This window comes from Schistocerca americana, chromosome 6 (genome assembly GCF_021461395.2).
Source record: "Schistocerca americana isolate TAMUIC-IGC-003095 chromosome 6, iqSchAmer2.1, whole genome shotgun sequence".
NCBI lineage: Eukaryota > Metazoa > Arthropoda > Insecta > Orthoptera > Acrididae > Schistocerca > Schistocerca americana.
In genome coordinates, this window is record NC_060124.1 from 434,472,350 (window position 1) to 434,500,149 (window position 27,800).

Below are 27,800 nucleotides of genomic sequence, written 5' to 3' on the forward strand. Positions count from 1 at the left end.
GTGTATAGTTTATGCTCCCTCTTTCTCGTACACCATGGGCGAGTGAACACCATGCAGACAGGACACGTGCTTGCAGTGCTCTCATATATAGTCACCTGCACGGAGAGGACGCCCTGAGGTAAAGGAGTGATGGCCAGCTATAGTGGCAGAGGTTCCACCTACATGGGTGCACCAGTGCCCGCTGAGGTAGAACAGAAGTGGAAGAGATTTGTGGATGAAAATGCTCCTGGGCAAGTACTTAGATTATTTCTTCTTATAAAACGAGGTTGGTCTCAGTCCGGAGGCGAAGACGAATGGCGTGGCGTCGGAGGGTCACTCTAATACCTTGAAGAGCATCTCACCAAGGGTGGCAGTAACTCTGCCCAGTATCCAACCTAGCACCCAGCCATAGGTGTGGACTCGCACCAGGTAGTGCACAGAGTTGTGTGGGTAAGCCGACTGAAGCGACGAATACGATGTGGGAGGCAAGAGATCTAACGAGGTGTGTTGGTGGTGCCACTTAGTAATTTGGCTGCATATGAATGGGAGTGGTTCAGTATGAAGAAAGGAATCCCGTGAAGGCGAGTCAGCCACTAGAATCCGGGCTAAGTGGTTTCCTAGGTCCAAGTGACATCGCATGTCATGTAGAGCTGTGTAATCTTTGACGATATGCAAAACCATTAGGTTTGCTCCAAAGACGCAGTACGGGGGTTGTTCTTCATGCATAATTTTATTATGTCCAGTTCGCGTAATGCATAAGGCAATAACTTCAATTTTTGAGGTTCTCAGCGATGTCTGTCAGATCTTGGTCGTGTTCTTGGATGTTATACTTCGTTGTACTGTGTAATATTTTGCCATTCTTCTTCCCATTTATTCAGGGTGCGGCGTCCCAACTGTGTCTTTAATTCATCTCTTTGAAAGTCTAGTTCTAGTGTTTCCATCATCGCTGATTCTTTGCCTAGCATGCCAGCCAGCTCATTACCTGGACACTTCTTTTTTTTACGGCTCGTTGCCCGATTAGTCATAAACTGCCTTACAACAGGACGACCAGCAGCAGTACAAATTGAAAGTCTCCGACAAGAGTTTCAAGTGTCTCCCGACGATCTACATGCAAGACTCCCACTTAACGACCCACTCACCCCATGCATTCGCCGACTAGTAGCCAAGATGAACTTTTATTGCTCCGCCAAAGACGACATAAATCTCAATTTTTATCGCTGTGCATTACATTAGGCCGCTCAACTGTAGCGACATTTTAGACTCCTTTACTCAGACTCTTCCAAAGATAATAACGAGCGAGCCGGTTGTGCCAACGTCCGAGGATGGAGCCAAGGAGAATGTTCTCAATCATAAAAATGCAACCGAGCGTGGTGACGCAGTGGTTAGCACACTGGACTCGCATTTGGGAGGACGACGGTTCAGACCCGCGTGCGGCTATCCAGATTTAGGTTTTCCGTGATTTCCCTAAACCGCTGTGGTTCGTTTGCAAGGGCATGGACGATTTCTTTACACGTCCCTAACACAATCCGAGCTTGTGCTCCGTCTCTGATGACTTCGAGTTTTGTCCTTCTTTGCTGAAACGGATTATTTTGGTCAATGTTTTGATAATTAGTTTTCACAGTATTTCGTAGGCTATGAGGTTTTATAAGCTAACTCTCAGGCTTTCTGCCTTCTGCTTTCACATCTCCAATTTTATCTTTCATGCATAGACAACACGAATTTGACAGGTCATTTTTGTTCTTTGATTCCTGTCAACCTTCCTAACTGAGCAATACAACGTCGGTTCCAAGAGCTGGTAATCGAGTTCGTTTCCCCTATATTTGTATTAAGGTACAGCGATAAAGTGCTCAAGCCTATGACGTTGTCTACATCACTACACACGCCTCTAGCGTTTCCCATGTCCATCCACTTCATAGGACAGGGTCTGCCACAGCCTGCGAACTTCATGCATGCACGATGTGCTGCACGCGTGTACTATGAGACTCAGCATGTCTCGGCGGGTCTCGGCTTCGCTCGGTCCTTCCCTGAACTACTCGTTACGCCGCGACGATTCTTTTAGCACTGCGAAGTGACACTGTTTCTTCCCGCATTTGGGGAAACATTTCGTTTTTGGCACGATTTTCTTCAGTTCAACAGAATCGTTGTATTGGAATCGTGGTGTAAGCGTCGTTTATCTTGCTATTGATTTGTGATATAAAGGAAGTTCACAGTTCCAATTGTTGTTTGCACAAAAAGAGGCAGTATAGCGATCTATCATCCCAAACTTGAAAAATGAATCGCATTAGGAAAGGATGAGAATTCTCAGTATCTATTATGCAGTCGTATAATCGACAGCTACCGCAAATCTGCTATGGAATGGCATTGCAACACCATGCAAAAAGAATTTAAAGATTTATTTCTTGATGAAAGAGCAAAAAATTACAACAGTCGACAGACTATTTGCATTGGGTTCATTGTTCTGTAAAGTAGGATGCACTTTGTGCTAAATTAGCAGGCGTGGAGTACGCGGTGAAACTCGTTCTATGAATAGTAAATTTTCTGAAGGTACAAGCGTTATTACATCAACAGTTGCTACAGAGTATGGAGACGTTATATATTAATGCAAAGAACGTTGGCGAAGTCAGTATGTATGCCTGGAACGATTTTTCGATTAAGACCCGCTATTGTTGAATTTATGAAATCTAAAACGATGATTAGAACATCCAGAATGGACTGTAGACCTCGCACTTTAAGTGGGCTTGACTACACAGTACCCACAGCAAGACGTCGCAAGCTGAGAAACAACTTATTTGTTATTTGGTGGGAATGCATGTTGTTGTTGTGTTGTTGTGGTCTTCACTCCAGAGACTGGTTTGATGCAGCTCTCCTTGTTACACTATCCTGTGCAAGCTTCTTCATCTCCCAGTACCTGCTGCAACCTACATCCTTCTGAATCTGCTTAGTGTATTCATCTCTTGGTCTCCCTTCACGAATTTTTCCTTCCACGCTGCCCTCCAATACTAAATTGGTGATCCCTCCATGTCTCAGAACATGTCCTACCAACCGATCCCTTCTTCTAGTCAAGATGTGCCACAAATTTCTCTTCTCCCTAATTCTGTTCAATACCTCCTCATTAGTTATGTGATATACCCATCTAATCTTCAGCATTCTTCTGTAGCACTACATTTCGAAAGCTTCTATTCTCTTCTTGTCCAAATTATTTATCGTCCACGTTTCCTTCCATACATGGCTACACTCCATACAAATACTTTCAGAAACGACTTCCTGACACGTAAATCTATACTCGATGTTAACAAATTTCTCTTCTTCAGAAATGCTTTCCTGGCCATTGCCAGTCTACATTATATGTCCTCTCTACTTCGACCATCATCAGTTATTTTGCTCCCCAAATAGCAAAACTCTTTTACTACTTTAAGTGTCTCATTTCCTAATCTAATTCTCTCAGCATCACCCGATTTAATTCGACTACATTCCTTTATCCTCGTTTTGCTTTTGTTGATATTCATCTTATATCCTCCTTTCAAGACACAGTCCATTCCGTTCAACTGCTCTTCCAACTCCTTTGCTCTCTCTGACAGAATTACAATGTCATCGGCGAACCTCAAAGTTTTTATTTCTTCTCCATGGATTTTAATTCCTACTCCGAATTTTTCTTTTGTTTCCTATACTGCTTGCTCAATATACAGATTGCATCACATCGGGTACAGGCTACAACCCTGTCTCACTCCATTCCCAAGCATTGCTTCCCTTTCATGCCCCTCGACTCTTATAACTGCCATCTGGTTTCTGTACAAATTGTAAATAGCCTTTCAGAATTTGAAAGAGAGTATTCCGGTCAACATTGTCAAATGCTTTCTCTAAGTCTACAAATGCTAGAAACGTAAGTTTGCCTTTCCTTAATCCTTCTTCTAAGATAAGTCGTAGGGTCAGTATTGCCTCACGTGTTCCAACATTTCTACGGAAACTGATCTTCCCCGAGGTCGGCTTTTTGATTCGTCTGTAAAGAATTCGTGTTAGTATTTTGCAGCCGTGGCTTATTGAACCGATAGTTCGGTAATTTTCACATCTGTCAACACCTGCTTTCTTTGGATTTGAATTATTATATTCTTCTTGAAGTCTGAGAGTATTTCGCCTGTCTCATACATCTTGCTCACCAGATTGTAGAGTTTTGTTGTGGCTGGTTCTCCCAAGGCTATCAGTAGTTCTAATGGAATGTAGTCTATTCTCGGGGCCTTGTTTCGGCTTAGGTCTTTCAGTGCTCTGTCAAACTCTTCACGCAGTATCATATCTCCCATTTCATCTTCATCTACATCCTCTTCCATTTCCAAAATATTGTCCTCAAGTACATCACCCTTGTGCAGACCCTCTATATACTCCTCCCACCTTTCTGTTTTCTTTGCTTAGAACTGGATTTCCATCTGTGCTCTTGATATTCATACAAGTGGTTCTCTTTTCTCCAAAGGTCTTTTTAATTTTCCTGTAGGCAGTATCTACCTTACCCCTAGTGAGACATGCCTCTACATCCTTACATTTGTCCTCTAGCCATCCGTGCTTAGCCATTTTGCACTTCCTGTCGATCGCATTTTTGAGACGTTTGTATTCCATTTTGCCTACTTCATTTAATGCGTTTTTATATTTTCTCCTTCCATCAATTAAATTCAATATATCTTCTGTTACCCAAGGATTTCTACTAGTCCTCGTCTTTTTACCTACTTGATCCTCTGCTGTCTTCACTATTTCATCCCTCAAAGCTACCTAGTCTTCTTCTACTGTATTTCTATCTCCCATTCCTCTCAATCGATCCCTAATGCGCTCCCTGAAACTCTCTACAACCTCTGGTTCTGTCAGTTTATCCTGATCCCATCTCCTTAAATTCCCATCTTTTTGTAGTTTCTTCAGTTTTAATCTACAGTTAATAACCAAAAGATTGTGGTCAGAGTCCACATCTGCCCCTGGAAATGTCTCACAATTTAAAACCTGGTTCCTAAATCTCTGTCTTACCATTATATGATCTATCTGAAACCTTCGAGTATCTCCAGGCCTCTTCCATGTATACAACCTTCTTTTATGATTCTTGAACCAAGTGTTAGCTATGATTACGTTATGCTCTGTGCAAAATTACACCAGGTGGCTTCCTCTTTCATTTCTTACCCCGAATCCATATTCACCTCCTACGTTTCCTTCTATTCCTTTTCCTAGTATCGAATTCCAGTCACCCATGACTATTAAATTTTCGTCTCCCTTCACTATCTGAATAATTTCTTTTATCTCATCATACATTTCTTCAATTTCTTCGTCATCTGCAGAGCTAGTTGGCATAAAGACTTGTACTACTGTCGTAGGCGTGGGCTTCGTGTCTATCTTGGCCACAAAAATGTGTTTACGATGCTGTTTGTAGTAGCTTTCCCACGCTCTTATTTTTTATCCGTTATTATACCTACTCCTGCATTACCCCTATTTGATTTTGTATTTATAACCCTGTATTCGCCTGACCAGAAGTCTTGTTCCTCCTGCCACCGAACTTCACTAAGTCCCACTATATCTAACTTTAACCTATACATTTTCCTTTTTAAATTTTCTAACCTACCTGCCCGATTTAAGGGATCTGACATTCCACGCCAGTTTTCTTTCTCCTGATAACGACGTCCTCTTGAGTAGTCCCCGCCCGGAGATCCGAATGGGGGACTATTTTACCTCTGGAATATTTTGCCCAAGTGGACGCCATCATCATTTAACCATACTGTAAAGCTGCGTGACCTCGGGAAATATTACGGCCGTAGTTTCCCCTTGCTTTCAGCCGTTCGGAGTACCAGCACAGCAAGGCCGGTTTGGTTAGTGTTACAAGGGCAGATCAGTCAATCATCCAGACTGTTGCCCCTGAAACTACTGAAAAGGCTGCTGTCCCTCTTCAGGAACCACACGTTTGTCTGGCCTCTCAATAGATACCCCTTCGTTGTGGTTGCACCTACGGTACGGCTATCTGTATCGCTGATGCACGCAAGCGTTCCCACCAACGGCAAGGTCCATGGTTCATGGGGTGGGGGGAATGCATATAAATGGAAAATCACGTTATAGAAGGAGCAACTTCTGTCAAAAAAATTGACCATTTCCATGAGCTCACTGGGTTTAAATATAACGCGACTTTTGAAGAACTCATGGTAGCGTTGAAAGAATTACAGGAACAGTTTTCTAAACATTTTGAGAAAATTGCCAGTTTAAAATCTGTTTTGGAGCTGTGTTGGAAACCGTTTGCAAAGTACCTCTGTACATGTGCAGATGGAACTGATCGATTTGCAGTACAATTCCAACTGTTCAGGATATCTACGTTGTTTTCCTCGGGAAGAGTTCCCAACTCTCCTTAATTAGGTTGCAAACGTCATACAATGTTTTGATCAACATGTGTGTGTTTGTGTGTGTGTGTGTGTGTGTGTGTGTGTGTGTGTGTGTGAGTGAAAAGTTTTTTTCGATTATGAAAGTAGTTGAATCAGGATTACGTGACATTCTAAGTGACAGAGATCTGCGAAATTGTATATATCTGCCCCTATGCTGTCAGCTTGTACCAGATGTAAATTTTATTATGTCTTCAGAATGCAAAAAATAATTAAATCGTACTGAAAATACAATATGAAACCAGGCGGCATGCAAGATGTTCAGTGTTCCTTGCTCAGTTGCATTGGCATGAAATCCGGTGAGATCGCTGTTCCCTCCCTCTTCTTATTCTGACAACGTGGCGTGATAGAGTAGGGGAAGTGTGCAGCCACGTGACAGTACTCCACACGCAAGCCAGAACACTGTATGCGTGTAGAATTCTTAACCATCACTGCCACAGGGCGTTGTGTTGTACAATGCAAAGATTACATTTTACAATCATTATGCAATCGTTGTACTGTTTCATTATGAAAGAAGACGGCTAGCACGAACCACGAATTACCCTAATTTGTCTTACCTGTTATCCCTGTCACTTAGCCGGCCGTTGTGGCCGAGCGGTTCTGGGCGCTTCAATCTAGAACCGCGCGAACGCTACGGTCGCAGGTTCGAATCCTGCCTCGGGGTTGGATGTGTGTGATGTCCTTAGGTTAGTTAGGTTTAACTAGTTCTAAGTTCTAGGGGACTAATGACCTCAGATGTTAAGTCCCATAGTGCTCAGAGCCATTTGAACCTGTCACTTAGTATTAAGATATGTAGACACGCAAGAGCGTGCAGTAAGTAAAACAACACATTTTTCCTTGAATTCAGGTTGGTTTTATTCAGGATTCCAATACCCCGTATTATTCTCTAGTCTTTCGACTACAAAATTCTATTTTTCCACATAATCTCCGTTCATTGCGCCGGCCTTATGCCACCTTACTATGAGGGCCTACTTTACTTTTACTGGTTGTGTGTCGGAGCCAACGTCTTGCTATATTGATAACCTCCTTCGTAACTCACAAGCAGTTCCACACAGACGGTCTTTAATTGCTCTTTATGGTGTCCTGTGAGACGGTGAGGAACCAAGTGGGCACACATCTTTTAGCCCCCCAACTGGTGGACGAGTGAGTCAGTACTACAAACAGAGACGTCCAGTTGGTCAACGAGGTGTTGCATCGTGATCCGTCGATCACTTCGAATGAGAGTGTCCGCACGCATCAGCACTGCAAGAGTCACAGCCGTATGTGGCCGGCCGGCACGCGGGAGGGCGGACATGAATGTGCGACCTTATTGCGATCGTGAGAGACGCCCCACCCAATGAATCTCCGTGCTTTTGTTTACTGCCATGTCTCTGTAGACATTCTACAAGCGCCAATGAATATCTGCGGTACTCTGGTTTTCCGCCAAAAGAAACTCAATGACAGCTGTCAGCTTGGAGCTCACCTCCGTTATAGATGCCATTTTGAGGGCTACGTATAGCGCCACCAATTATCTGAACTTCACGAAACTATAGGGGCTGGAGCGGGAATATTCCACAATGTTCCACAGCAAATTCCGCATTATTTCAACCAAAACTGACCGCGAAAAAAAATGTTGCAATAGGCCTACGTATTGAGCTCCCCTCGCGGATATACACTCCTGGAAATGGAAAAAAGAACACATTGACACCGGTGTGTCAGACCCACCATACTTGCTCCGGACACTGCGAGAGGGCTGTACAAGCAATGATCACACGCACGGCACAGCGGACACACCAGGAACCGCGGTGTTGGCCGTCGAATGGCGCTAGCTGCGCAGCATTTGTGCACCGCCGCCGTCAGTGTCAGCCAGTTTGCCGTGGCATACGGAGCTTCATCGCAGTCTTTAACACTGGTAGCATGCCGCGACAGCGTGGACGTGAACCGTATGTGCAGCTGACGGACTTTGAGCGAGGGCGTATAGTGGGCATGCGGGAGGCCGGGTGGACGTACCGCCGAATTGCTCAACACGTGGGGCGTGAGGTCTCCACAGTACATCGATGTTGTCGCCAGTGGTCGGCGGAAGGTGCACGTGCCCGTCGACCTGGGACCGGACCGCAGCGACGCACGGATGCACGCCAAGACCGTAGGATCCTACGCAGTGCCGTAGGGGACCGCACCGCCACTTCCCAGCAAATTAGGGACACTGCTGCTCCTGGGGTATCGGCGAGGACCATTCGCAACCGTCTCCATGAAGCTGGGCTACGGTCCCGCACACCGTTAGGCCGTCTTCCGCTCACGCCCCAACATCGTGCAGCCCGCCTCCAGTGGTGTCGCGACAGGCGTGAATGGAGGGACGAATGGAGACGTGTCGTCTTCAGCGATGAGAGTCGCTTCTGCCTTGGTGCCAATGATGGTCGTATGCGTGTTTGGCGCCGTGCAGGTGAGCGCCACAATCAGGACTGCATACGACCGAGGCACACAGGGCCAACACCCGGCATCATGGTGTGGGGAGCGATCTCCTACACTGGCCGTACACCACTGGTGATCGTCGAAGGGACACTGAATAGTGCACGGTACATCCAAACCGTCATCGAACCCATCGTTCTACCATTCCTAGACCGGCCAGGGAACTTGCTGTTCCAACAGGACAATGCACGTCCGCATGTATCCCGTGCCACCCAACGTGCTCTAGAAGGTGTAAGTCAACTACCCTGTCCAGCAAGATCTCCGGATCTGTCTCCCATTGAGCATGTTTGGGACTGGATGAAGCGTCGTCTCACGCGGTCTGCACGTCCAGCACGAACGCTGGTCCAACTGAGGCGCCAGGTGGAAATGGCATGGCAAGCCGTTCCACAGGACTACATCCAGCATCTCTACGATCGTCTCCATGGGAGAATAGCAGCCTGCATTGCTGCGAAAGGTGGATATACACTGTACTAGTGCCGACATTGTGCATGCTTTGTTGCCTGTGTCTATGTGCCTGTGGTTCTGTCAGTGTGATCATGTGATGTATCGGACTCCAGGAATGTGTCAATAAAGTTTCCCCTTCCTGGGACAATGAATTCACAGTGTTCTTATTTCAATTTCCAGGAGTATATAATTATATGGTGCCCTCTGAGTTCTCGGCGCGTTTTCGCTCTTATTCGGAAGTTGCGATTTCGTTTTTGCAATGTTTAGCTTGAATCATCCAAGACAAATACTACTCATCACATCTTTCACGCGATGCACGGTGTCACGGAAAGCGTAGGTTTATTTTCCGCACAATCAAAATGATTTTTAAAGCAGAATTTCACGTGCCCATTTGATAGAGCGGTCTCAGATTCGTCTAGTTCGATATTCGTTTTAGCGATTAGCATTAACAGAGAGAGTAAAACAGGGAGAAAAACCAGTATTCCGGAAGCAACAGCACCGCCTTGGCCCACACTGGCTGTTACCTCCATGCACCAGCGCTGCTCAGTCGTTGCTGGAGTACTGGTTCCTCTGCGTGTTTTACTCTCCCTGTTTTGCGAGATAGAGTCCAATCGCACCTAATAATAATAATATAATTTATTTATAATAATAATAAATAAATTTAAGTAAAAAGTGTCGGGTGTTCTGCTGCATATCAGTGTCGTCACTGACACTTCAAGAAGTCAACAGATCGCCAGGGAAGCCTGAAGAATTACAATAATAACAGTATGTCAATGAATAAATAATGGTAACGAAAAGCTTTGTATTTCTAACAGTGAATTCACAAGATCTTCGATTACCAATAATCCACCTAATCTGCGAGGATGGGACTTGGCTATGCAAGAAGTTATTACGCGTACATAATTCACAGAATTTTGATAAAAAAATTAGAAACCAAAAATGAAAATATAAAAATTTAAAAATATATACAGTATACGCAGTAAATAATACGTAACAGGACAGAAATAAAACAGGGTTCCAAAAGGAAGCATTTCAGTTTAGAACTGAAAACCTGGAATTTATCACTCTTTTTCGTCCAGTGAAATAGTGTGCAGACTTTCTGCACCAAGGCTAAAGAAGTGTCTTTTGTATCTCGCCTGGATAGGCGGTGCGTGGGTGTGCTCCTGTGAACTGCTTCTGTAATATAGGCCGAGAGTGAAGGAAGCGAATAGGAGCACGAGGGGAAGCACTTCGGTACTGCACGTAACTTTAGCACTTTTAATAGAGTCAAAAACAAAAGTAAACATCAAATGAATCCATAACTTTGGCTAGGATGTGCACGATGGGCCGGCTGGTGTGGCCGAGCGGTTCTAGGCGCTTTAGTCTGGAACTGCGCTGCTGCTACGGTTGCAGCTTCGAATCCTGTCTCGGGCATGGATGTTTGTGATGCCTTTAGATTAAGTTAGGTTTAAGTAGTTCTAATTCTAGAGGACTGATGACCTCATATGTTAAGTCCCATAGTGCTTAGAGCCATTTGAACCAAATTTTAAGCACGTAGGTGTGGAGCTGTAGTGTATGTCTAATCCTGTGAAGTTAGGAGGACTGTTCTGTATAATCTCGAAACTAACAAATAGTCGTTGGTGTCCAAACTTAAACTGAACGTAACTAACACAAAGTCTCAATAGCAAGCTAGCCCACTCGGTAGTTGAAGCGATATTTCTATGCCGTATGCTCTTGATGAAATGGGGCAGAAAACAAGACGGCACTCGCTGAGCTCCACAGCGTCGGCCAGAGGGCGCTGTGGTCGGCATAGTTAGTCTTTTCTCGTAGTGCCAACTTACAACAGCGTGCAGCTACGTTGTGGCATCGTAGCTTTCGACGCCACAGTGTCGTCTAAGTGCAAAACATTTTTTCACTAAGAGTATTTGTCATTGAATGAATAATACCATACCATTAACCATAATTCGCATGAGAGAGTAGGGATACGTGTATGGGGATAACAGTGTTAGGATTTCGAGACACTTGAACAATTCGTTTTTTGTACTAAGAGTATTCCCCATAAAAAAATTGAATTTCTTCAAAATATTATGACATTGTACATAACAGAGTGACAGTACGCGAATTAAAGCAGCATTCACCATTCAGCATCAGATACAGAGGAGGTTATCCTTATTTAACAAATTGAAGTATTTAAATTCCGCACAAGACTGTTAACGTCCTAAGACAGTTTTCATATAAAATACTCAAAAAAATGTTTTACATAACCCTCTTGAGTGGTACAATTTGTTTTTAAGAAGAAATCGCTATCTCAATTCTCTTTTCACCAGAAGACGTCGCTATGTACTGTCAGTAGTGTAAAGGAGATAAAAGTAAACCTGCATTCTCACTGCAGTTCCGTGAGCGCACTGGCTCTACTATCACGTCACGAGACCCGGAAAGCAGTAGATGCTGCATCCCTGGGCTTCGGCAAGGCGTTCGATATAGTTACACACTGCTGTGCAATGAACAAAATACGAATGTACGGAATATCAGACAAGCTGTGTGATTGGATTCAAGAGTTTCTGATAAACAGAAGACAGTATTTCATTCTCAATGGAGCGAAAGCTTCAAACGTTAAAGTAACTTCGGGCGTAGTCCAAGGGAGTGTTACAGGACCATAACTTTTCACGATATGCATAAATTATCTAGTGGGTAATGTTGGTTTTCGCTGATGATGTTGTTGTGTAGAGAGAAATGACAAGCTACAAAATATATTTATATATTTTGCACCTCGTTAGAATGAAGTTACAATTAAATGACTACACCTAATTGCATCCAGGCATTGATATACGTCAACGGGGACAGTTGTAAATGTGTGCCCCGAGTGGGACTCGAAACCGGGATCTCCTGCTTACATGGCACACGCTCTATCCTCCTGAACCACTGAGGACACAGAGGATAGCGTGACTGCAGGGACTTATTTTTGGCACGCCTCCCGTGAGACCCACGTTCCCAACTTAATATCCCGCACTATATTCATAGTGCCCCTGCCCCTTATACTCATTACTCGCGGCTTTTTACCGATTCCCGTAAGAGTTCGGGCACTGTTTGTGCATCCGCACAGAAGAAGAACATGGTCAAATGGCCACTGAGCCTTAACTATATATTTATATATGAAGATGGTATCTGTTCATTCTGACATGTCAAGGGTAACCACAGCCATGGTCTCCGAGCTGATAGTCCATGCTGCTACGAACGTCGTCGAACTGTTCTTGCAATTGGTTGTTGTCTTGCAAACGTCCCCATCTGTTGACTCAGGGATCGAGACGTGGCTGCACGATCCGTTACAGCCATGCGGATAAGATGAATGTCATCTCGACTGCTAGTGATACGAGGCCGTTCGGATCCAGCACGGCGTTCCGTATTACCCTCCTGAACCCACCGATTCCATATTCTGCTAACAGTCATTGGATCTTGACCAACGCGAGCAGCAATGTTGCGTTACGATAAACCGCTATCGCCATAGGCTCCAATCCGACCTTTATCAAAGTCGGAAACGTGATGGTACGCATTTCTCCTCCTTACACGAGCCATCACAACAACGTCTCACCAGCAACGCCGGTCAACTGCTGTTTGTGTATGAGAAATCGGTTGGAAACTTTCCTCATGTCAGCACGTTGTAGGTGCCGCCAACGGCGCCAACCTGAAAAGCTAATCATTTGCATATCACAGCATTTCTTCCTGTCGGTTAAATTTCGCGTCTGTAGCACGTCATCTTCGTGCTGTAGCAATTTTAATGGCCAGTAGTGTACATTAGTTCTACGTTACCGGCTGCATTTTGAACGCTGCAAGTGCTTTTGTGGTTTGATCTGTAGCTTGTTTTAGCGCCTTCATATGCATAGCACAAACATTTTGTTCGTAGCTTGTCTTTAGCCTTGATTATGGACGTTAAGTTGTTTGAAAATGTATTTGTTGGTACCAGGTGCGTATGCATCTTGTATGCAGTTAATATTGAGCAGATTTCCAGGAAACATGAGAAACATGGTCCAGCAATGTGGTGTGGTGCAGATGTGGACAGTCCAGCCGTGGACGGCGGATGGTCAGAGTGGGGGCCGGCCACGTCGTGCAGCGCCACGTGCGGGGGCGGCTGGGGGCTGCGCAAGAGGCGCTGCGACAACCCGCCGCCCACACTGAAGGGCCGCGACTGCGAGGGCGACGACACCATGGACGAGCAGTGCAACACCTTCCCCTGCGGACAGCTAGCTCCAGGTGTGTCTCGTACGCAATTACTCCCCGTCTGCTTCCCCTATCCTCGGTTTTCACACTGCCTGACAAAAAAGCTAAGCTCCTAGAAGTGGAAGAGGAAACGAAATGAAACTTCATGGGTTAAGAGGGCATGTTAAGTTATCTCAGTGATTAAAAAAATCAGGTAAAATTTACAAAGAACTTCACAGTACAAGTCTGTGTATCAGTTTGGACTGAAGGCATGCACTGATTCGGTTAGGAAGGGTGACGTAATGCCATTGTATTCTCTTCTAATGCAAGCTGGCCCAGGGCTGTCGTAACTATTCATTTGTATCCTGGACACCGGCACTTTGATGAAATTGACATCCAAGCTAGTCCTACACATTTGCTGTTGGGGGAAGGTCGTGGAATCTTGCTGGGCACGTGTGTTTCATTTTGTTTCACCCTCTCCTTCTGGATATTTCACTTTTTTGTCAGGCAGCGTACGCCGATGAGCCAAAACATTATGGCCACCTACTTAAAAGCGGGTTGGTCCACCTCTGGGACGCGATTCGGCAGTGAATCTGCGTGCCATGGATTCGATAAGTGCTTGGTAGGTTTCCAGAGGTTTGTGGCATCAGATGCCTACGCACAGGTCACACACTTCCCTTAATTTATGGGCGGGTGGTTTGTGGGCTCAGCGCTGGCGCCCAATAGCTTCCCAGTTGGGTTTCGTTGGATTCAGATAAACCAAATCTGATGGCCAAGACATCAGCGTGAGTTCAGTCTCATGTGCCTCAAACTATTGGAGCACGATTCTGATTTTGTGACAAGGACAGTTCTTGCTGGAAGGTGCCATCGCTGTTGGAGAAGACATCAAGCTTTAGGGGTTACAGGTGGTCCCTAGTAGTGTTCAAGTAGGCCACAGCCGTCATGGTGCCTTTCATTACTACCACAGTTCCAATGGAAGCCCAGATGAATATCCCATTTAACAATACTGCTCCCACTGCCCTGCGTCCACAGTGCTCTTCATGTTTTGAGCAACTGTTCTCCTGGATGACAGCGTATCTGGGCACAACCGTCGACCTGGTTTAACAATAAATGGGATTCATCCGACTAGGCGACACGATTCCATTGATCTGTGGTCCAGTCTCGAAGATCCCATGCCAGCTGTAATACTAATTTACAGTGTTAATGGATCACAGAGGGAACATGTTTGGTCAGTTGCTGCAAACACCTTGTTCAGCACTGTGTCCTGAATGATGTGCTCCAAAGTACTTGGGCCTGCGCCATCGGTGTACTCGCTCATCAGATATGCCATAGATCGCTGCATGTCCTGCTTTAGAGAACGGGTAAGCCTCCAATCCCTTATGTTCTGTGATGAGGTACGGATCTCCAACTTATTGTTGCCTGCTCCTGGTTTCATAGATGCTCACGACAGCAGGACACAAACAGTCTACCAGCTTCGCTGTTTCCGAGATGCTCGCTCCCAGACACTGCGCCACAACAATCTGGATTTTGTCAAAGTCGCTTAATTAGGCGGATTTCCGAATTTTCAACATTTATCATCGCTAGAGTGATTCCCCATTCGCCCCTGCTCTGCTCGTATACTTCTCTTACTGCGTCATGTGCCCCCAGCACCACCAGGCAGCATACAACTGTGCTGGCGTAAACTGGCGCCAGCACACCAGGCAAGAGTTTGCGAGATCAGTAGGGGCCAACGACAGACTTGCAAGAAACTCTCCGCCAACGGCCTCGATGCCGCCAGTGTTTAGATCTTCACCGCAGACCTGATGGCCAGTCTGTCGCACGCAGTCTGTCGCAGTTTGTCACACAGAGTGAGTTCCAGTCTGGTATCCAGCGAGTCACTGAGTTGGAGCCACAGTCACAGCCTGTAGCTCAGAATTAAGCAGCACACAGCGACCAGAATAATGTACATAGCGGACTTTTTACTTCACCAACAGTGAGGCTAACGTGCTCTATTACAAAGAGCTTGTACCACAACGACTATGTTGAGTTAAGTTGGCGTTGGGTTGTTTGGGGGAGGAGACTAGACAGCAAGGTCATTGGTCTCATCAGATTAGGGAAGGACGGTGAAGGAAGTCGGCCGTGCCCTTTCAAAGGAACCATCCTGTCATTTGCCTGGAGCGATTTAGGGAAACAACGGAAATCCTAAATCAGGGTGGCCGTACACGGGATTGAACCGTCGTCCTCCTGAATGCGAGTCCATTGTGGGAGTTAGGTAATTTTCTGCTCTTATGAATAAAGAACCCAGTTAATCTATCCGTGCAGTTTGTGTTATAGAAAGAGTATATCGGCCACCAAACATCCTTTCCTTGCTCCCAATTGTACAACTCTACAGAGACAACAAGACATAAAAACAACCTTGTGATTGGCAGGGGTCATAATGTTTTGGCTCTATGTCTCTCGGTCCATTTGCAAATAATTTCACCAATCGTCTGGTTCGCCCTTGAACTCGCTAAGTTAATTCACATGCGAAAACTAACGTCACTTAATGCGCCAATGTTTTGTCCATTTAGTGTGTTATTCCCGCATTGCATATTTTTTACCATTTTTTCCCTACACAAACTGCAAACAAGGATCTTAAAAGTATTTCACACGCTACGAGTCTGAATTGAACTGAAGTAACATTTGCGAGAGCGTAGTGTTTGCCGCAAAAATTTCCTTCTTAGACCAGCAGACGGCTGACTTGACAGTAGACTGAAACTGTGTCGTGCGGATGCACGAGATTTACAGCGATTTATTGCGTGTACAGACAGGAGGTTGCATATGGACTGGCCTTCATAGAGTGTGAGGCTGTGCTGTGTTTGCAGGTACGGACGAGGTGGTTCGGAGGATGCTGCGGCGGCAGCATGCGGCCACGGAGGCAGACGAGGGCGACAACGTGACTCTGGCGTGTGCCCGGCCCGCATTGCTGGCGCGCGTGATGCAGGAGGCGCCAGAGGCCGTTCTCTTCTGGGAGCACCAGGGCCGCCGCGTCCAGGGACACGTGCTCACAGACCTCGGTTCGAACGTCCTCTCACTCTCTCTTTCTCTCTCCCTCCCCCCCCTCCCACCAATCTCTCTCTCTTCTGCTTCAGACCCGGCGGCTTCGACGCTGTGAGGCGTAGTTAAACAGTACAGGGTGTCCATAAAGTACCACTATCATTAAAAAAAATCGTATCTTGGAAAAGACAGATTGCTACTCACCGTAAAGGTGACACGCTGAGTTGCAGACAGGCATAACGAAAAGGCACTTACACATCAGCTTTCGGCCAAAGCCTTCGTCAGAAAAGGAAACACACACACACACACACACACACACACACACACACACACACACACACACACACATCCATTCACGTTGTGGTCCTAGCTTCAGGAGATGGCGGTCATGCGTGCGTGAAATGAGCTTGCTTGTGTGAATGAATGAGCGTATTTCCGTTTTTGACGAAGCTTTTACCGAATGCCAATATGTAAGTGTCTTTTCATTGTGCTTGTCTGCAACTCAGTGTGTCATCTTTATGGTGAGTAGTAATCTACACTACTGACCATTAAAATTGCTACACCAAGAAGAAATACAGATGATAAATGGGTATTAATTGGACAAATATATTATACTAGAACTGACATGTGATTACATTTTCACGCAATTTGGGTGCATAGATCCTGAGAAATCAGTACCCAGAACAACCACCTCTGGTCGTAATAACGGCCTTGATACGCCTGGGCATTGAGTCCAACAGAGCTTGGATGGTGTGTACAGGTACTACTGCATGGGCAGCTTTAACACGATACCACAGTTCATCAAGAGTAGTGACTGGCGTGTTGTGACGAGCCAGTTGCTCGGCGACCATTGACTAGACGTTTTCAATTGGTGAGAGATCTGGAGAATGTGCTGGCCAGGGCAGTAGTCGAACATTTTCTGCATCCAGAAAGGCCCGTACAGGACCTGCAACATGCTGTCGTGCATTATCCTGCTGAAATGTAGGGTTTCGCAGGGATCGAATGAAGGGTAGAGCCACGTGTCGTAACACATCTGAAATGTAACGTTCACTGTTCAAAGTGCCGTCAATGCGAAGAAGAGGTGACCGAGACGTGTAACCAATGGCACCTCATACCATCACACCGGGTGATATGCCAGTATGGCGATGACGAATACACTCTTCCAATGTGTGTTCACCGCGATGTCGCCAAACACGGATGTGACCATCATGATACTGTAAACAGAACCTGCATTCATCCGAAAAAATGACGTTTTGTCATTCGTGCACCCAGGTTCGTCATTGAGTACACCATCGCAGGCGCTCCTGTCTGTGATGCAGCCATGGTCTCCGAGCTGATAGTCCATGCTGCTGCAAACGTCGTCGAACTGTTCGTGCAATTGGTTGTTGTCTTGCAAACGTCCGCATCTGTTGACTCAGGGATCGAGACGTGGCTGCACGATCCGTTACAGCTATGCGGATAAGATGAATGTCATCTCGACTGCTAGTGATACGAGGCCGTTGGGATCCAGCACGGCGTTCCGCATTACCCTCCTGAACCCACCGATTCCATATTCTGCTACCAGTCATAGGATCTCGACCAACGCGACCAGCAATGCCGTGATACGGTACGGTAGGCTACAATCCGAACTTTATCAAAGTCGGAAACGTGATGGTACGCATTTCTTCTCCTTACACGAGGCATCACAACAACGTTTCACCAGGCAACGCCGGTCAACTGCTGTTTGTGTATGGGAAATCGGTTGGAAACTTTCCTCATGTCAGCACGTTGTAGGTGTCGCCACCGGCGCCAGCCTTGTGTGATTGCTCTGAAAAGCTAATTATTTGCATATCACAGCATCTTCTTCCTGTCGGTTAAATTTCGCGTCTGTTGCACGTCATCTTCATGGTGTAGCAATTTTAATGGCCAGTAGTGTATTTACTTTTTTGACGAAGCTTTGACCGAAAGCCAATATGTAAGTGTGCTTGTCTGCAACTCAGTGTGTCTTCTTTACGGTGAGTAGCAATCTATATTTTCTTTATAGTGTTGATTTTCGAACCTGTAGTTTCCATTGTTTAACTTGGAAATTATTAGAAAAACAGAATCGTGGTTTGTCGTGAAGCGTTTAGTAGACTTCAAAGTTGCTTTCCTTAGTCCTCCGTTGCAGATTTTACTTGTAATGCATCAAAATGGCGACAGACCAAATAAAGGCGCGATGTGTCATCCAGTATGCAGAATCCAAATCCGTGGCAACGGTAGTGCAGCGTTGTCGACACCAATATGATATGGCACCGCCAGTACAGGGTTGCCATCTGGCCCAAAATATCTGCACCGCCACCGTTATGGATCTTCTTGCCTCGACATTCCGACGAGACACAACTTTTGTCCCGATTTTGTAAAATACTGTTACGAGCTTGGCTCAAGTACTGAAGTAGCGCCATCTGTTAGCGTTTCATGTAAATGCAGCTTCGGTTAGTTTTCTTAATATCAACAAGTTTGACTAGGTTCTCAAAGATAGCATTGCATGCTGCGTATCATGTATTGACGATGTAAGCACCTTCTAGTAGACATAGCGCCATGATTCCCAACAAGTTCCATATAATTGTATTCTAAATAAAAAGTAACTATATTAAATAAATTTTTTATTTAATTTCTACACCCCATCTCAGAGTGTTCCGACGAGGTCCCAGCTAGATATGGCAACCATACGCCGATTGAAATGAGCATAATGATATGGTTCAAAAGTTTTATATAAACAAGCATAATAACAGACCTTCCTCGAAGTGGATGTCCCCCCCCCCGTCACAGGCAGCACATGTTGAAAGAGCGCAAGCTGCATTTCAACGCAGTTCTCAGAAGAAAATTGGTTGTGCACCACACGAATTGCAGGAAGCAAAAATCAGCTGTCGATAAAGTGTTACCTAAGCGGTTATGCTTTTTAGCGTACAAAGTATAAATGGTCCAAGCACTGCAGCAACAGTATACATTCTCATATTCCATGCTAGCCACCATAGACACTGACAATGAGTGCCGAGAAAAGTGCCTGTTTTCAGATAAGCCCACATTCCACATTTCTGAGCATTTTAATTGCCACAACGTTAGGATCTGGCCCTCCGAAAACCCACACAACACATGTGTACACATCTGTGAGAGTCCAAACCTTAATCTTTGCTGTACTGTAATTCATGATATGGCGATAGGCTCATTTTTCTTCACACAGAAAACGATAATAGGAAATGATTACCTGGACGTGCTTGAACAGTTCCTGTTACCACAAATCGAAGAGTTGAAGCCGTCCGTTATCTTCCAGCGAGATGGCGCATCCCAAAAATAGAGTTTGAATGTACAGAGTTAGTTAAATGACACATTTTCTCATACACATTTCCCATCCCTTAGGGACCTGCGCTCTCCCAATGTCATGGCAATCGACTTCCTTTTGTCGGTTTGCGTCAAGGACCGCGTGTACAAAACACGAGTCAATGAGATTCCTCCGCTTCGTGCATGAACAATGAAGCTATCACAACTGTTGATGCTGAAGTGCTACCTCATACATGGAAAGAACATGAATGTGCTGATGTTCTACAAGCGACGAGTGGGACACATACTGAAATTATGACATAACAAAAAAATCTTCGAGAGCTCCTAGACGTTTACAGCAAACCGCTATGCTCAATCTTTAATAGTTTTCAAGTTATGATTTTTTTGAAATGTTGGCGTGACTTTACAGGTGTCCTGTATATTTATTAGATCACGGGAAAAATATTAGTCAGCTCTTAAAAGAGCACACTCGTACTTTGGAGCACTGTTGATGGTGTACGACGGCTACCGGGCAGTCATGTGACCCTCCACCGCTGAAGTGAGTCATGGCTGTGAAGTGGTGAGTATATGTCAGTCAGCCACGTGGATCAGTACAGTGAGAAGCAACGATGTGGAAACAAGACAGAATGGCAAAAAGGAGCTATTGTTTTGTGCATGCCCATGACTACAGAATGTAGATGCCTGACTTGTTAGTGCTTCAACGTCGACTGTCCAATACGACTACAAGGAATGGTGTACCATCCACAGTAATGTAACACACCGTAAGAACAATGCTCGTTACAAGATGCTAACCGAAACGGGCAGGAGACGTGCATCAGCCCTTGTTATTGACAATCGGTTTCAAAATTGTAACGTCTTTCGTGGCCACTTGTTGACAAATTACCTGTTGGCTTCCATTTCAGATTCTTCGGCCGACGTTTGTTTGATGATTTTTCTGACATTTCGCCAGCACGAGTGGCTGTAATTGTGAAAATTTCACTCTCCATTGCTGGTGGTGGACTGGAGTCCTGCTCGCGGCCACAGATTGTATGCACCTGGAGCGCCAACATCCGAGGGCTTTTCCATGGCCATTACCGCTGCGATTCTTCCATTGCTGCCTGCAACGATCGTTCTCTACAGCACGGGAATCACTCGTGTCCACCACAGTGAAAACTTGGGACACAACTTGTATGGAAAACCAACACACATGGATCGACACCTGCACAATCTGTCAAATCACCACCCGAGCCAGGAAAAAGGCGTAAATAATACGCTCATAACGCGAGCAAGACGAATACGTGAGCCATAGCACCTCAATAGCGAGATGTAACACCTAGAAATAAGTGTCAGAGACTCAAACACTCGGCTAAGTAACATATCAGGAAAGAAATGTCGGCTACAGTCTTTCTGCCATACAGCTCCAGGGTAACGGACAGAATCGGCCGTATGTTGTGCAAACACTGGGTGAAGACGATTTATAAACCGACAGAGAAGACCATAGAGCGTCTCAGATCGGCAAAGGAGAAAAGGGACCCACTTGCAATTTCGGAAATATACCGCATACATGTACACTCCTGGAAATTGAAATAAGAACACCGTGAATTCATTGTCCCAGGAAGGGGAAACTTTATTGACACACTCCTGGGGTCAGATACATCACATGATCACACTGACAGAACCACAGGCACATAGACACAGGCAACAGAGCATGCACAATGTCGGCACTAGTACAGTGTATATCCACCTTTCGCAGCAATGCAGGCTGCTATTCTCCCATGGAGACGATCGTAGAGATGCTGGATGTAGTCCTGTGGAATGGCTTGCCATGCCATTTCCACCTGGCGCCTCAGTTGGACCAGCGTTCGTGCTGGACGTGCAGACCGCGTGAGACGACGCTTCATCCAGTCCCAAACATGCTCAATGGGGGACAGATCCGGAGATCTTGCTGGCCAGGGTAGTTGACTTACACCTTCTAGAGCACGTTGGGTGGCACGGGATACATGCGGACGTGCATTGTCCTGTTGGAACAGCAAGTTCCCTTGCCGGTCTAGGAATGGTAGAGCGATGGGTTCGATGACGGTTTGGATGTACCGTGCACTATTCAGTGTCCCCTCGACGATCACCAGTGGTGTACGGCCAGTGTAGGAGATCGCTCCCCACACCATGATGCCGGGTGTTGGCCCTGTGTGCCTCGGTCGTATGCAGTCCTGATTGTGGCGCTCACCTGCACGGCGCCAAACACGCATACAACCATCATTGGCACCAAGGCAGAAGCGACTCTCATCGCTGAAGACGACACGTCTCCATTCGTCCCTCCATTCACGCCTGTCGCGACACCACTGGAGGCGGGCTGCACGATGTTGGGGCGCGAGCGGAAGACGGCCTAACGGTGTGCGGGACCGTAGCCCAGCTTCATGGAGACGGTTGCGAATGGTCCTCGCCGATACCCCAGGAGCAACAGTGTCCCTAATTTGCTGGGAAGTGGCGGTGCGGTCCCCTACGGCACTGCGTAGGATCCTACGGTCTTGGCGTGCATCCGTGCGTCGCTGCGGTCCGCTCCCAGGTCGACGGGCACGTGCACCTTCCGCCGACCATGGCGACAACATCGATGTACTGTGGAGACCTCACGCCCCACGTGTTGAGCAATTCGGCGGTACGTCCACCCGGCCTCCCGCATGCCCACTATACGCCCTCGCTCAAAGTCCGTCAACTGCACATACGGTTCACGTCCACGCTGTCGCGGCATGCTACCAGTGTTAAAGACTGCGATGGAGCTCCGTATGCCACGGCAAACTGGCTGACACTGACAGCGGCGGTGCACAAATGCTGCGCAGCTAGCGCCATTCGACGGCCAACACCGCGGTTCCTGGTGTGTCCGCTGTGCCGTGCGTGTGATCATTGCTTGTACAGCCCTCTCGCAGTGTCCGGAGCAAGTATGGTGGGTCTGACACACCGGTGTCAATGTGTTCTTTTTTCCATTTCCAGGAGTGTATATGCGGAAAAGTTTGTGTTGGAATGACTGGGCGATCAATCAACACCAAGGTCACGAAACATAAGCGGCATTGCAGGTTGGGGCAGGTGGAGAAATCGGCCGTGTCAGATCACGCGCTGTGTGAGGCCGACCACATAGTAAAATTCACCGAGACGGAAGTTCTTGCTGTAGAGAAGAGCTATCACACCCGCTTGTTCAGAGAAGCTATAGGAATGCTTAAACACGAGAATAGCTTCAACAAGAAAGAAGAAACTCTCAGGGAGAACGGCTCCTGGATTCCCGTGCTGGATCGAACGACATTGCAGACAGCAAGAGGAGAACCACACCGAAAATGACCGTGGGAAAGTCCTTGCACATTGGGGCGCCAGGTACCTGCGGCCTTGACACAGACTCCAGTCCACCAGCATCAATAGAGTGTGAAGCTTTGACAATACCAACCACTCATGCTAGCGAAATGTCAGGAACACCATCAAACAAAATTCGGCCGAAGCCAACAGGCAATTCGCCAGTCGGTTTCAAACTCGACAGAGAAATGCTGCTATCAGCAAATGTAGGTCCATTTCAACCAATCTCCGAGTGAACTGTGTAGGGGAAACTGCATGCAGTGCACATTTGGTGTTAAGTACCTCGCAAAGGGCCGTTACAGATAGCGTCACATAAAGGCATGTCTCCAGTGGGGCAAACAAAACAGAAACTGGAGGGTAGCTGACTCTGTTGTGACGAATCGTGATGCAAGACGTCCATTGCCTCGGTGGCCCAACGAGGCATTTAACCCGTGGTGTGGGTTAAGTGTAGGTCAAGCTAGGGGTGATTCTGTGATGTTTTTGTTGTATTTTCCGTATCGTATCTTGGACTAACTCATTCAGATTACCTCGAACATGAACCACAATGTGTACTTCACATTCTCGGCGATGAAATGCTACCCATTGTTCTTATCGTTTTTCCATGAGTTTAATAAACACAACGGATACACATAACGGAGACTTTAGTCATCAACAATATATTGTCCTTCACTATTTACAACAGTCTACCAACGCTGGTGTAATTCTTCGACTCCGCGACTGTAGAAGTCACGTGTTTTGAGGCAAAGAACTCGTCGAACCATGTTCGGAGTGCATTTTCATCTTGAAGGGAAGTTCATTCAAGGTTGTTCGCTAGAGAACGGAAAAGGTGAAAATCTGAGTGCGCAAGATCAAGTGAACAAGGTGGGTGCTGAATGACTTCTCAACAACTCCTGAATACTGTTTTTTGTCAGTCTAGCAGAATGAGAGTGGGGGTTATCGTGGAGTAGCATCACTTTACGCAGTCTTCCTGGTCGTTGTTCTTGGACTGCGTCTGCAAGACGTCTCAGTTGTTGACGATAAATGTCAGCGCTAACGGTTACACCTCGGGGAAGCAATTCGGAATACAACACAACGTCACTGCTCCACCAGATGCATAACATTATCTTTTGTGGATGCGCACAGGCCTTTGTATGGGGAGTTGCTGCATTGTTTGGCCTCAGCCATTTTTCTTTCTTTAATGTTAATGTACACGAAGCAGTTCTCGTCACCAGCACCAGTTCACGAACCAACTGATGATGAGCAAGCAGAGATACTAATGTGGCCACCTGCTGAGTTTTGTGATTTTGGCTTATAGCATGCAGTACCCGTATACCGATTTCTGAATCTTCCCCACTGCATGCTAATGTCGCACCACGGTTGAATGATCACAGTTCATAACATTTGGCAGTTCTCCAATACAGTGATGTTGATCATTGTGGATTAATGCATGTAAACGATCTTCATCAAACTTCGAAGGTATTCCTGTTGAGAGTGGGTAACGTCAAAACGATCCTCCTTAAATCGAGAAAAACTTTTCTTTCCTTGTTCTGTCCAGTGGCAAATGTTTCTGTCTGCCTCCGCTCCTGTCACCCCTCTATTAAACTCAAACAGAAGAATGTATCGGAAATGTTCCGATTTCTCTTCTTGGGATTCCAATTTCTAGCGTCCACAGCTACACTCACTAATTCCAAATGACAAAATGTAAATTCAAATATCAGCGGTGAATGCATGGTTGTCGAAGACGGGCAGCAGGCTTTTCAACAGTTGCAGGGGCAACAGTCTGGATGATTGACTTATCTGGCCTTGTATATCAGCCATAACGGCCTTGCTGAGCTGGTACTGCGAACGGCGAAAGCAAGGGGAAGCTACAACATAATTTTTCCCAAGGGCATGCAGCTCTACGGTATGGTTAAATGATGACAACATCCTCTTGGTTAAAATATTCCGGAGGCAACATAGTCCCCCATTTGGATTCCGGGTGGAGACTACTCTAGCAGATGTCGTTATCAAGAGAAACAAAACTGGCGTTCTACGGATCGGAACGTGGATTGTCAGATCTCTTTATCGGCAGGTAGGTTAGAAAATTTAAAAAGGTAAATGGAGAGTTTAAAGTTAGATACAGTGAGAGCTAGTGAATTTCGGTGGCAGGAGGAACAGGACATTTGGTCAGGTGAGCACAAGTTCATAAATACAAAATCAAATAAAGGAAATGCAGGAGTAGACGTAATAATGGATTAAAAAATAGGACTGCTAATAAACTACTATGAACAGCATAGTGAACGCATTATTGTAGCCAAGAAAGACATGAAGTTCACACCCACCCCAGTAGAACAAGTTTATGTGCCAACTAGCTCCACAGATGAGGACGAGATTGAGGAAATGTATGGTGAGATAAAAGAAATTATTCAGATAGTCAAGGGAGGCGAAAATTTAATAGTCATGGGGGACTGGAATTCGATTGTAGGAAGACAGAGAACGAAAAGCAGTTGGTGAATATGGACTGGGGGAAATGAATGAAAGAGGAACCCGACTGGTAGAATTTTGCACACAGCATAATATAATCATTTGGTTTAGGGATCATGAAACAAGGTTGTATAGACGGACACACTGGAAGGCATCGGATTTATTATACAGGGTGATTCAAAAATGCATGTAAATATTTCAAGGGTGTATTTGTGAGGTAAATATAAGACAAAAATGTTCTATACAATTTTTTCCATACTTGGCTTATTACAGAGTTATGAACAAAACAGGATAATACATTCAATACAACGTAAGGTATTTAATTCCCAGAGTTCACAGTTTAATTACAGTGCATTTGGACTAACAACGCAAACTGATAAATAAACGTGACGTAACAAACTGAAACAATTCCTCGCGAACACTGTATTAATTTAGGTCCTGTTGATTGAACTACAGCAATGCACAATAACTAAGGAAAATTGAAGCATTTTACAGACTGTATTGTACTGTACTGTATTTGCACAAATCTTAATGCAATGCATGTTCAAAATGCTGTCCCTGAACTTGCAGACAGACCCGTGCTCGTCGCATCAATGATCTCTGCACATTACACAGTCCGTTCAACTCTCCACGAATAATTTCACAACCACCTTCAATTCTTTGTTGTAGCACTTCTCTGTTCGGTACTGCAGAAGAATACACCAATGTCTTTAGTCGGCCCCATAAATAAAAGTCTAAAGGGTTCAGGTCAGGTGATCTGGCTGGCCAAGCAATTGGTCCTCCGCGACCTATCCATCGATGTGGATACGCAGAATTGAGGTACGCCCTTACGTTGCGGCTGTAATGGGCGGGAGCACCATCGTGCATAAACCACATGGTGGCTCGTGTTGCAAGAGGGACATCCTGTAACAATCCAGGCAATTCTCCCTCCAAAAATTCGCAGTACGCGTGCCCATTCAGCCTTGGAGGCAGAACATGAGGTCCGAGTAAGTAATTCCCCACAATACCACACCAAATGTTTATGGAGAATTGATGTTGATATCCACGCACAATTCTCGCGCCAGGATTCTCGACAGCCCACTGGTGCATATTATGCGAATTGATTACACCCGCACGAGTAAACATGGCCTCATCTGTGAATAATATCCGCCGAATGAACATTGGATCATTCAAATGACGCTCTTGTAACCACTGGCAGAATTGCTGACGGCGAGGATAGTCTTCAGGTGTCAATTCGTGCACTTTTTGCAGGTGAAATGGATGCAACTGTTGTCTCCGAAGCAGCCGCCATACAGTAGATTGTGGAAGTCGTACAGCTGCACTAATTTGTCTCGTACTGATAGATGGATCTTGGTCTACCAGGTCCAAAACATGTTCCTCGACGTTCACTGCATGCTCAAGTGGTCGACCTGAATGTGGCCCAGGACGAATGCCATACTCCCGCATAGGTCTGTCCACAGATACAAACGTCTGATGACTTGGTAACCGTCTTCCTGGAAACAGCTCACTGTACCTTCGTCTTGCTGCAAGTGCATTTCCATCTGCTGCACCATACACAAGGTGCATATCAGCATACTCACTGTTTGAGTACATCATGTGCACGAAACCTTTAGCCTTCCGACGATGAATGAACGACAGGACGTACTTTTCCGTTACCAACAACATCAGCGCCATCTTCCGTACAGTAGGAGTAAACATCACGTGCAAACAAAAACAAACACTATTCATGCAGTTTCGAATCAACTGTTGGGAGATACGTATGTGAATTACGTACCAGAATATGGCATCCTGCTGCTTGCACTGCCGTCGTTTTGATACGGACATGACTTTCGTATTTAACGATAACTCTGGAATTAAACGTTTATGGAAAAACATTTATAGAACATTTTTGTCTTATATTTACCTCACAAATACACCCTTAAAATATTTACATGCATTTTTGAATCACCCTGTATAATGCTAAGACAGAGATTTCGGAACCAGGTTTTAAATTGTAAGACATTTCCAGGGGAAGATGTGGATTCTCAACACAATTTATTGGTTATCAACTGTAGATTAAAACTGAAGAAACTACAAAATGGCAGGACTGTAAATAGATGCGATCTGGGTATACACAAAGAACCACAGGTTGTAGAGAGTTTCACAGGGAGCATTAGGGAACGACTGACAAAAACAGGGGAAAGGAATATAGTGGAAGAAGAATTAGTAGCTTTCATAGATGGAATATTGATGGCAGCACAGGATCAAGTAGATAAAAAGACGAGGGCTAGTAGAAATCCTTGGGTAACGCAAGAGATAAAG

At 45.7% G+C, this 27,800-nt stretch overlaps 1 protein-coding gene across 1 annotated transcript in view; it reads left to right on the forward strand.

The window, feature by feature from the left end:
* Positions 1-27,800, forward strand: part of LOC124620192 — a 429,599-nt gene that overhangs the window by 259,669 nt on the left and 142,130 nt on the right. The window contains exons 19-20 of the mRNA XM_047146861.1: positions 13,284-13,484; positions 16,274-16,465. Of these exons, the coding sequence (XP_047002817.1) occupies positions 13,284-13,484; positions 16,274-16,465 (393 nt within the window). The remainder of the gene's footprint in view (positions 1-13,283; positions 13,485-16,273; positions 16,466-27,800) is intronic.